The sequence below is a fragment of the Scylla paramamosain genome, chromosome 47, assembly GCF_035594125.1.
Source record: "Scylla paramamosain isolate STU-SP2022 chromosome 47, ASM3559412v1, whole genome shotgun sequence".
Lineage (NCBI taxonomy): Eukaryota > Metazoa > Arthropoda > Malacostraca > Decapoda > Portunidae > Scylla > Scylla paramamosain.
The window spans coordinates 2,542,501-2,555,000 of NC_087197.1; the positions used below are offsets into that span (position 1 = coordinate 2,542,501).

The 12,500-nt window shown below is 39.9% G+C and overlaps 1 protein-coding gene across 1 annotated transcript in view; it reads left to right on the forward strand.

Moving 5' to 3' along the window:
* LOC135094914 (CD109 antigen-like) overlaps positions 1-9,964 on the forward strand; it is a 25,977-nt gene extending 16,013 nt beyond the window's left edge. Inside the window, exons 21-30 of the mRNA XM_063995424.1 lie at positions 12-212; positions 549-787; positions 1,343-1,672; positions 2,115-2,248; positions 2,848-3,086; positions 3,642-3,806; positions 4,559-4,755; positions 5,071-5,272; positions 6,416-6,524; positions 7,595-9,964. Coding sequence (XP_063851494.1) covers positions 12-212; positions 549-787; positions 1,343-1,672; positions 2,115-2,248; positions 2,848-3,086; positions 3,642-3,806; positions 4,559-4,755; positions 5,071-5,272; positions 6,416-6,524; positions 7,595-7,812 — 2,034 coding nt within the window. The 3' untranslated portion in view covers positions 7,813-9,964. The remainder of the gene's footprint in view (positions 1-11; positions 213-548; positions 788-1,342; positions 1,673-2,114; positions 2,249-2,847; positions 3,087-3,641; positions 3,807-4,558; positions 4,756-5,070; positions 5,273-6,415; positions 6,525-7,594) is intronic.
* The last annotated feature ends 2,536 nt before the right edge of the window (positions 9,965-12,500 follow it).

Genomic DNA, 12,500 nt, shown 5'->3' on the forward strand with positions numbered 1-12,500 from the left:
ACGCCTCACAGCCAGAGGGCGCCACCATTGACCGTCACACCTCCATCCTCCTGGACTTGAAGAACCGAGCAGTGGTGTACGAGTATATGGACATCATTGTGGAGGAGTCTTATGTTATTCCACTCAGCATCCTACGTCGTTTTGTGGCCGGCTCCCCCCGCGGCCACGTGTCCCTCTGCGGTGATGTGGTGGGGCCCTCCTTCCCTTATGGGGTGAGTGTTGGGGGTCTGGGCCTGGTGGTGTGTTATGTGTTGGGATGTATTTGTGTGTGTGTGTGTGTGTGTGTGTGTGGGGGTGTGGGGAAGGATTTTTGTGAGTGTGTTTGGGTGAGAAAGAGAGAGAGGACTGTTTTGTTTGTGTGTGTATGTGTGCGAGAAAGTAAGAGTGAGAGAGGACTGTTTGTGTGTGTGTTAGAGAGAAAGAGGGCTGTGTGTGTGTGTGTGTGTGTGTGTGTGTGAGAGAGAGAGAGAGAGAGAGAGTGTGTGTCTGAGATAACCAATACTTTTAATAAAACTCATGTCACTACCACCACCACCACCACCACGCAGGAGCCAGTAGACACCATGCAAATGCTGCGGAAGGAACTGAGAGGAACAGAAGCATCAACATTCAACTTTGGGGCCAACCTGTGGACGCTTCATTATCTTCGTCTCACCAATCAGCTGGAGCAGACCGCCATTGCACAGGATGTATTCGACCAGCTCAATGTGGAACTGGCTGCCATCATGTACCGGTTCGGTCCAGATGGATCTTTCAGGAACTGGGACACTGCAGGACCTAGTGTTTGGTAAGGGGTGTGTGTGTGTGTGTGTGTGTTTTTTGTTGAGTTGTTTTATGGGTGTTGTGTTTTGGTGTGTTTAATTGTGTTTTTAGTTAGGGTTACATTAGGTTAGGTTAGGTGTGTTTTGAGTTTTTTTTTTGGTTCGGTTTGATAAGGTGTGTGTTTGTGTTTGTGTTCGGTAAGGTTGACAGATAGGTATTGGTAGGTGCTTTGTTGTGTTTATGTGTGTTTTTTTTGGGTTAGATTTGGGTGAGGTGGTGTTAGGTTAGGTTTGGTTTTGGTTAGGTTAGGTTAGGTTAGGAGGTGCTGTGATGGGACTTGGTTAGGTTAGATTAAGTTAGAATGGGATAAGACTTGGTTAGGTTACATTAGGTTAGGAGGGAATGACGTGGGGCTTGGCTGCACTACCCCTGACACAGCACCCAACACTTACCACCCTGACACAGCACCCAGCACTCACCACCCAGACACAGCATCCAACACTCATCACCCTGACACAACACCCAGCACTCACCACCCAGACACAGCACTCACCACTCACCACCCTCACCTCCCCAACAGGCTGACAGCTTGGACGACACGCACACTGCAGCAGGCACAGTTCCAGGACTGGGAGAACCTTCTGTACATTGAACCGGAGATCATATCGAAGGCCGTGGCGTGGATGATTAAGTGGCAGGACTTGACCACCGGCGCCTTCAGGGAGACTCCTCACTACGAACGCATCCCGCTGGACAAGAAAGCATCTCCTTACATGTATGGGCTGCAGTGGAGGGGCCAGAAGAATATTACATTGACGGCTCACTGTCTCATCACCCTGGAGCAGACCATCAACACTCTCCAGGGCGGTGTGCGGGCCAAGGCAAACAACGCACGCTCCTTGGCTGTTAGGTGAGGCTGCGATGGTTGGGTTTGTGGTTTGTGGTTTAATTGTTTGTTTGTTTTCTGTGTGTGTGTGTGTTTCTCTGTCTCTTTTTTTTTTTTTTTTTGTTGTTTTTTCAATTGTTTTCATCTTTTTTTTTTTTGTTTGTTTCTCTGTCTCTTTTCCATTTATTTATTTATTTATTTATCTGTTTCATTTATTTTCTTTTATGCACAAGGGAAGAAGGCACAAGGATAAAGAAAAAGCAACAAATACAGGAAAAAGGAAAAAGAAAACAATAATTGTCTCCCATACAAAGAAAAGAAAAAAAATACCAATAAAAAAAAGAAAAAAAAAACTTACCTAATCAAAGTATATTATAGAGAGAGAGAGAGAGAGAGAGAGAGAGAGAGAGAGTTATTTTTACATCCCCCAGTGCAACCTAACCTAACCAACCAATCCCACCATCAGGTATTTGGAGAAAGAATTGGTGTATATAGTGGACCCTTATGAGCTGGCAATTGTGGCCTATGCTCTCTCCCTCGCCAACTCTGTGGAGAAGGAGACAGCGTACGGGAAACTGGATGGCAAGAAGAGGAAGGAGAGTAAGTGACTGAGGAGCTTCTTTTGTGTGTGTGTGTGTGTGTGTATGTGTGTGTGTGTGTGTACGGGAAGCTGGATGGCAAGAAGAGGGAGGAGAGTAAGTGACTGGGGAGCTTCTGTGTGTGTGTGTGTGTGTGTGTGTGTGTGTGTGTGTGTGTGTGTAGACGGCAGGAAGGAGAGTGTTATTGTTGTTTGTTTGTGTTTGGGCAGATGGCAGGAGGAAGGAACATTAGTGGCTAGGTAGCTTTTGTTGTTGTTGTTGTTGTGTGTGTGTGTGTGTGTGTGTGTGTGTGTGTGTGTGTGTCTATTTGGATGGCAGGAAGAAGGAAGGAAAGTTTTATTGTTGTGTATGTGCTTAGTTCGTATGGTCACCAAGTCACCCATTTACGCACCCAGTCATCCACCCACTCACCCACCCAGTCACCCACACACTCACCCACACACTCACCACACCCTTCCCAAACAGTCAAGCTGATCTACTGGTTGAGGAAGAGGATAGAGGCCAGTCAGTCAATCACCCACACCCTCACAGCCTCTCACCCTCACAGCCTCTCACTCCCTCACTCTCTCACTTCCTCACTCTCACTCTCTCCCTCCCCAGATGGGCTGATCTACTGGTCGAGGGAGAGGATAGAGGCCAACCAGCGGGTCTATGAGAACAACCAGCGCAACCTTCTGCAGCCTAAGTTTGAGCAGAAGTGGGACTCGCATGCAGTGGAGGCAACATCCTATGCGCTCCTGGTGTACCTGATCCGCGACGGGGTGGATATGGACCAGGAGCGGATCGTGGAGTGGCTGAACGCGATGAGGATGCATGATGGGGGCTTCATATCCACTGTGGTAAGGCAGGGGTGGATGGTTGGATGGTGTGGTAAGGTGTGGATGGATGATGGATTGACTGGGTGTGGTTTCTGTTTATTTTGGTTTTAAAAGATGTGTGTTATGTTATTAACTGTCACTAGACTTATTAAACTCACTGGGACCATGATACCATCCACTACAGCCTATTAAGCTGCCACTAGAACCATGAAAACACCCTTGAAAGTCCCAAAAAAAACCATTAGAGCTTGTCAAACTACTAGTAGAACCATGAAAACACCCTTGTAAGTCCCAAAAAAACCCACTAGAGCTTGTTAAACTACCAGTAGAACCATGGAAACACCCGTGAAATCCCAAAAACACTCACTAGAACCTATTAAAATCAAAACAAAGCATTGAAACCTTTGAAAACAACATAGGTTCTTGTAATATCCCTTTCTTACACACAGCGCTCTGACCTGCCTACATATATTATTGAAAACAACCCTACTACACACACACACACACACACACACAGCATGCCCTTTACTGCTCCAACACACTAACCTTTCTATCACTTCCTATTACCTCCTTCAGGATACTCTGGTGGCCATGCAGGCGCTGACAGAGTACTCTTACCGTGCCCGGCTGAGGGACATCACGGACATGAAGGTAACAGTGGAGGCAACGGGGGAGGAGGGACGCAACCCCCACAGTGTCCTCATAGCTACTAGCAACGTGTCCGAGATGCATATCATTCCGGTAAGTGTGTGTGTGTGTGTGTGTGTGTGAGGGATGCAGTGCTTACAGTGTTCTCTTAGCAATCTATAATGTGTCTGAGATCCATATTCTGATGAGTGAGGGTGTGTGTATGTGTGTGTGTGTGTGTGTGTGTGTGTGTGTGTGAGATACACACACACACACACACACTGTCAAGTTTGATAACCCTTTTGGTCCTTTTCTTTCACTCTGTTTCTCTTGACCAATGCCACTCTTACATAAACAAAGACAAAATAAACACCATAACTTCATCTGTCTCCAAACACTGCTAGCATCTCCATCACCCTCCCCACCACCTGTCCTCTCTCCCCTTCCCTGAATGTGTAAGGCGCCATCTATCAAGACACTTCTCAAAAAACACAAAAACACCATTTTCAAGACCTCTTCCAAAATGCACACAAACACCATTATTTTTTGAGACACTTCTCCAAAAATACACACAAAAAAACAGCATTTTATCAGGACACATTTAAAAAAAAACACAAAAACACCACTAATTTTCAAGACATAAAAAAAAAAAAAAGATACTGATTTTCAAGACATCTCAAAACACAAAAAACACACACACACACACACACACACACACACACACACACACACACACACACACACACACACACACACACACACACACACACACACACACACACACACACACACCAATATTTTTCAACACCACCACCACCACCACCACCACCACCAGCCTCTCCAGCAGCCCCTCCTCCGTGCCACAGATCCAGAATGTGTGGGGCATGGTGAACGTGGTGGCCAATGGGGCGGGCCAAGCCATCCTGCAGCTGGACGTGAGTTACGGAGTGGACTGGAGCAACCTGAAGAAGCAGCCGCCCGTGGAGTCCTTCGAGCTCACCATTGATGAGGACTTCTCGAAATTTGGCAACAAGTCTCATTGTCTTGTGACCATTTGTGCCAGGTGAGTGTGTGTGTGTGTGTGTGTGTGTGTGTTTTAACGAACAGTTTGGACCAGTTACAAATGGTTACAAACTGGATAGGTTCAGATTTTGGAAGGAGGTGGGAAAGATTGGTGTACAGGTAGATGTGGGTGAGTGGGATGCACTGGGTGAGTTTGTGGTGAGAGCACAGACAATAGCTGGCTGGAGGAGTAGGCCAGATGAATCCACAGACAGTGATGACAGATGGTGAGTCAAGCGTTCAGGAGCTGCCTTCTTACTTGTTATGCTGTTATCTTCTTGCTCCACCTCTCCACCTCCTGCCATGCCTCCTACAGGTGGACAAACACGCTGGAGTCAGAGACCAGCTCTGCCACCGTCATAGAGGTGGAGGTCCCCACTGGCTATGTGGCGTTCCAGATTGACTTGGAGCGCAGCATTCGCATCGCTCAGACCACCCGCTCCTTCCCCTCCCTGCGGGACGTGATTGGCGGCCACGGCGACACCTTTGCCAAGAGGACTGTGTGGTTCTTTGACTATGTGAGTTGTGGGTCTAGAGACACTGACACACTTAATAAGGTGTTCTGTATAAGACTAACAAAACCAGGGGTGTAGTGAGGTGGTCCACAAGACTGGCCTCTTCCACCAGGGACCAACGGGGCTAAGAGTGTGAATGTTGTGTATGTGTGGTGCTTTGTCTGGGCTGCCCTGTGTGGGATTGCCAGCCTGGTACATAGATAGATTATTATTGTGGCTAAGAGTATGAATGATTATGTGTGTGTGTGTGTGTGTGTGTGTGTGTGTGTGTGTGTGTGTGTGTGTGTGTGTGTGTGTGTGTGTGTCTGTGTTTGGTGCTTTGGTTGGGCCACAGTCTGGTACAATGGATCCTTGAGTTATGAGGGAGTTCTGTTCTTATGCCATGTCACAAACTGGTTTTCTGGGTAGGTCTGAACCAGCCTCAGTAAAGACCTACCTTATGTCCCTCACCTGTGCTAATGCTGTAGTACTGTAATCTCATCATCTAGGACATCAAAACATTAAATAACACATGGAGGACAATATAAATGTAGCACTGAAAGAAAAAAAAAAAAAGATAAAAAATGAACAAAGGAGGTGTACAGGAACAAGCACTGGTATCATTGTGACTACTAAATAAAGGACATCAAGACTGTAGTGAACTGAAGATTGCCTGTGTGTAAAGAGGTGGTAAGTGGAGTGTGTGGAGGAGCAAAGAGTGAGTGTGGATGGTTAGTGGAGGCATCTGGAGCAGAGTTAGTGAGTGGAGGCATGTGAGGGAGCAAAGAATAAGTGTGGATGGTGTGTGGAGGAGCAGTAAATGTGTGGATAATGAGTGGAATGTGTGGAGAAGCAGCTAATGAGTGTGGATGATGAGTGGAATGTGTGGAGGAGCAGTTAATGAGTGTGGATGGTGAGTGGAATGTGTGGAGGAGCAGTTAATGAGTGGATGATGAGTGGAATGTGTGGAAGAGCAGTTAATGAGTGTGGATGATGAGTGGAATGTGTGGAGAAGCAGCTAATGAGTGTGGATGATGAGTGGAATGTGTGGAAGAGCAGTTAATGAGTGGATGATGAGTGGAATGTGTGGAAGAGCAGTTAATGAGTGGATGATGAGTGGAATGTGTGGAGGAGCAGCTAATGAGTGTGGCTTCCCCTGTGTTGCAGATCCCATCCAATGAGTCTTGGTGTTTCAATTACGAGATGAAGCGATGGTACCCAGTAGCCAACCTTACCAGGGTCCGGATGGCCACCATATATGAGCAGTACCAGCCAGGTGAGAGAGAGAGAGAGAGAGAGAGAGAGAGAGAGAGAGAGAGAGAGAGGAGGGGGTTCTTTTTCTTTTTGTTTATTTCTTTTATTTATTTGTTTTTTCCTAAGTGTATTAGTAGTTATCTTAAATATCTCGTGTGTGTGTGTGTGTGTGTGTGTGTGTGTGTGTGTGTGTGTGTGTGTGTGTGTGTTGCATTTATCAGCTATCTTTCTTATCATATGTTTATCTTATGTTTTGTAAGTGTTTTGCATCCTTATCCTTTGCACACAAACACACCCACACACACACACACACACACACACACACACACACACACACACACACACACACACACACACACACACACACACACACACACACACATACACACACACACAAAACATTCATTATCATTACTTTTTACTGTTTATTTTTCTTTTCTTTTTATTTATTTATTTATTTTGTTTATTTATTTTTTCTCACATGTATTTTTATCTTAACTATGCATTATTTCTTTTTTTTATTTCTTTTTTTTTATTTTATTTATTTGGGTTTCCTAACTGTATTAGTAGTTATCTTAAATACGTCATCATGTGTGTGTGTGTGTGTGTATGTGTGTGTGTGTGTGTGTGTGTGTATGTGTGTGTGTTGCATTTATGAGCTATCTTTCTTATCACACACACACACACACACACACACACACACACACACACACACACACACACACACACACACACACACACACACACACACACACACACCCTAATTCACCCCACAGATCCTCACCCAAGCACCCAAAAAACACTCATTATCATCCCAAACACCCCAAAACACCCAACAAACACTTCTTACTACCTCAAAACACCCCAAAACATTAAAAAAACACCCCAAAGCACCCCAAAACACCTCAGAGCACCCCAAAATATCCTTAAACAACACACAACACCCCACAGCACCATTTACATCCTCCCACACACCCGAGAACACTCCAAAAATCTTTAAAAACACAAAAAAAACATCCCAGAACACTTTACAGCACCCCAGTTTATCCAAGACACCCCTTTAACACCCCATCTCACCCCGCCCCCCCACAGAACGCTTCCAAATGCTGATGCTGAACTCAACAGTCAACACCCTCGACATCTGTGAAGTGTGTGGCTCCTATCAGTGCCCTTACTGCCCCATCTACAGTGGCGGCCTATCCCTCGTCCCTCCTCCCATCATCGCCTTTGTGTCTATGTTTGTAGCTTCGTTTATTTCACATCTTCTCCTTCCTTCTTCATCTTCTGTTTTTCCCCGGGTGGTAAGATAGGTTTAGGTAGTGGAAGGATTGGTTGATTGGGTGGAAAGACAGGTGGGATTGAAGGAGAGGTGATGAAGAGAAGATAGGAGTTTGTGAGAATATATTTGTTTTATTTTATTTCTAATCATCTGCTTTTCTGTAAGGGATCAGGTTGCTTTGCTCTTGTTGGTGGTGTTGAGGAGTGTTGGTGCTGGCTCTGACACCGCTACTTGTACCCATCCATTTTTTTAAGACTCTGTTTCAACTTCTGCGTTACAATTAATCATTTTAGTGCGGTTACCTTTTAAGGAGGCAAACCTAACTATTCTATTTCTCTGTTACTATTAACCATGTCGATTTTTAATGCTCTTTACTATTTTCGTACTATTTCTGTCTCTGTAGTAGCATTAATTCTGTCCATCATCTTATAAGGGATTAGAACCTTTAAGAACATGCCATAATCCGTCCATGTCTCTCATAAAGGATGAGATCTTATAACAGAGTGCTAGAATCCGTCTTTTTTTCTTATAAGGGATCAGAACCTTTAACAGAGTGCCAGAATCTGTTTAATTCTCTGTTAAGGGATCAGAACCTTTAACAGAGTGCCAGAATCCGTCCATTGCTCTCATGAAGGATCTGAATGTTTTATCAGAATACTGTTTTTTTTATACTCTTTTTATTTGTATATTACTATCAGTCATGTATATCTTTGAATTCTCTTTACTATTTATTTTACTACTTCCATACAGCCATTAATCTTATCCATGCGATTCTCTCATAAGGGATTGGAACCACTAAAGGAATGCCTGAGGGTTCCAAAATAGGTATTCAGAGTGTTTGATGTAATGTTGATGCTCATGCTCATAAACCCTCGTCCATGCATTTATCATTACCTCTATAACTGTTAATCTCAAGTGCCTGATTCCCCTATATAAGGGATTAGAATCTTTTAACAGAGTGGCAGCATCCGTCCATGTGTCTCATAAGGGATTGGAACCTTTAAAAGAATGCCATAAGGTTTCAAATAAATATACAGGTAGCTGGTTGTGTGTTCCAATTATTATTTTTATTTTTTATTATTTTTTTTTTCTACATGACCTTTAAACATTTATTTTTCCTGTACTATTTTTTTACACTTGCTATTAATATTTTTATACTGTTCCTATACTATTTAAATGCTGTTTCTATTTATTAATTGTATCTCTTTTTTCTGTAAAGGATCTGAGCTTTTTTACAGAGTGCCAGATGGTTATAAACAAAATAGATAAATATGTGTTGATAGAAATAAATACTAAATGCATAAGTGAATAGATAAATAGATAACAGAAGTAAAATACACAAATAGACTGATTATTATTATTCTTTTAAAAATTACAACTGTGTGTATGTATGTCTTTTCAGTTATTTTTTTTATTTTATTTTTTTTGATGTACATGCATTGGGTGTAGAAAAAAAAGATAAATAGATAAAAGTAAAATATAAAGATAGATAATTAAAGAACGATAATTATTAGTGATTACAACTATTCTTAAAAAAACAGCATGTACATTTTTTGAATTTTTTTTAAGTATACATGCATTACAGAATAGGTGAAAATAAACAAATAATAGTAAATATAAAGGTAGGTAATTAAAGAAAGATATTGATAATTATTCCTAAATACATTCCAGCTGTTTATGTTTACAATTTTTATTTTAACTCTTTACTGAGATTAAAAATGAAAAAACCGTGAAGACAACGAGCAAATTAACTTTTTCTTTTAACTTTACTAATTACAAGTAAGTTTTTTAGTGTATATCTCGTACATTTTTCCACTGTTTTATTGTTGTTGACTTATTTATTTTTATATATTCATGTTTTTAATAATGGTCACTTTTGAGTCACAGGAAAGTGTTAAATTATTGTACATTCCTGATCATTCCATTTAATTTTGATCATTATTATTATTATTGTTATTGTTATTATTATTATTATTATTATTATTATTATTATTATTATTATCATTATTATTTTTAGTAATGGTAGAGTGCAGAAATGTCCGTCCATATGCTTTAAGAATTTTGAAACCACATAACACACACACACACACACACACACGCACACACACACACACATACCATTATACAAAATACTGTACCTAATCTTGTTATCAATGTTTTAAAATAAAGTGATAATTAGAAAATTGGTTATTATTATTCTTCTTATCTTAAAGAGAGAATAATAATATACTTTTTTGTTTATGTATTTACTTATTATTATTATTATTATTATTATTATTATTATTATTATTATTATTATTATTATTACTACTTATTTATTTATTTATTTATTTATTTTTTAATCTATATACTGCAGGGTATCAGCATTTAACATATTTGACCTACAACCAGCGTGCATCTGATCAAATTATTATTACTCATTTTATTTATCTATTTATTTTATTTGTTTTATTTTATTGATTTATCTTTTCTTTTTATTCTTACAATGACCCAATGACCAACCTGGCACACAACCAGCATTTATGACTGTGTTGTGGGTTGCCGGCACTCTTGCTGGCGACGCATGCGCTGTCACGTGCTGCGTGGTGAAAGACGCTGTTTATGTGTGTTTTGTTGTGTTTAGGAGTTTTTTCTTAATTTTTTTTATTCTTTTGTTTTTTTTTAAGCATAAAGTTTTGCCACCAACCATTTTCTGCTTCCAACGGTGATTTTGTGAAGGATCGTGGCTGTGAAACGGGTGGACCTGTGCTGCCCTCCTTCCCTTCTCGTGTTTTATTTATTTATTTATTTATTTATTTATCTATTTATTTATTTATTTTATAGATGGGACTTTTCATTATAAATTTTCATCCAATGTTCAAGTGGGTTTTTATATTTACTTAAGGTGATTTTTTTAATTATTTATTTATTTATTTATTTATTTGTTTATTTATTTTTTGTGTGTATTTTTCATTTTAATGATTTTTTTTGTATTGTTATTTTTTTCAGAAATTTTTGTGCATTTTTCAAATTTTGAGCTTTTTTCCAAAAAATGCATTTCAAGTTTTTGTGCATTTTTTCTTTTTCTTTTTTGTGGATTTTGCTTAATTTTCTGTGCATAGTCTTCCACTTGTGCATTTTATTATATTGAGCATTTCCTCGATTTTTTTTTTCACATTTTTTTTAAACTACTTGTGAAACGTGGCAAGATTTCCCCGGAGATTTGCTGGACACGATTTTATTTATTTATTTATTTATTTTATTTTTCAATTACTGTAACACGGGTAGAAGTGTCCGTGGACTTCATGGAAGGTGACACACTTCCTCCACAGACTTAATAAAAAATTGATATATTTCCTGTGCAATGACTGACGCTCGGGTACACTTGTCCGCAGGCCTAATGAAAGGTGGCACTTTTATCCCGCAGACGTTTTAGTGGCGAAAATTTTGCTCGCAATAGACTGGATTGATCAATAAAATAAGCTAATTGAAATGAATAGATAAAAACTACTACTGCTGCTACTATTATTACTACTACTACCACCACCACTACTACTACTACTACTACTACTACTGCTACTACTACCACTACTACTAAATAAGTTAGTGAGCAGGTAAAAAAAAAAAAAAAAAAAAAAAAAAAAATATATATATATATATATATATATATATATATATATATATATATATATATATATATATATATATATATATATATATATATATATATATATATATATATATATATATATATATATATATTAAAGCTCTGTGAATCAAAACCTACTCAGATTACCCTTATTCCATGATCGTCCTCGCGCCTTTGTAATAAATAAATTAAAAGATAATTATTCATAACTCATATTATTATTTTTTTTTCGAAACGTCTAATCTCTGAAATGGACGGGAACAAAAACAAAATATTTACCATATTATTATTATTATTATTGTTACTATTATTGTTATTATCATTATTATTACTACTACTACTACTACTACTACTACTATCATTACTATCATTATTGCTATTCCTAGAAAGCTAACAAACAATAGAAAAATAGTATTAGCAACGAGAGAGAGAGAGAGAGAGAGAGAGAGAGAACACGCCTCAGTTCCCTTTATCACACACACACACACACACACAACGATATGCAGTCAGGAACATGTACTGAACACACACACACATATGCACATACACACACACGCACACACATTCGGCCTTGAGTTCAAGACTGGGAAGTTGTGATGCCGGTTCGTGTTTTTTGTGAAGCTATGGTGACTAAACACTCAAACCATTCATGCTGTACGTGTTTCTGTCCTGTTATGAAGCCTCACTTCCACCCAAACCCACTAAATTATCAAGTTCCTCATTGGTCCCATCTGTACAGGGCACTCCGATAAGAATATAAGAAATAAGAGGAGCTGCAAGAAGCAAACCGGTACGTTAAGATCTACAATGTTAGTTTATTTCAAGACTGGAGGGAAAGCGTAGTGAAATCAATGAGTGAGAGAAGATTAAGCTAAGATTCCTGGTTATTGTCATCTATACACTCGGACACCCTAGAATCTATAGTTTTGATGGAATTACAATGTTAGTTTATTTCAAGACTGGATGGAATGCGTAGTGAAATCAATGAGTGAGAGAGATGATGATTAAGCAAAGATGCGTGATTATTGACACCTGCACACCACACTCGGGCAACTTAGAATTTATAGTTTTGATGGAAATACAATATTAGT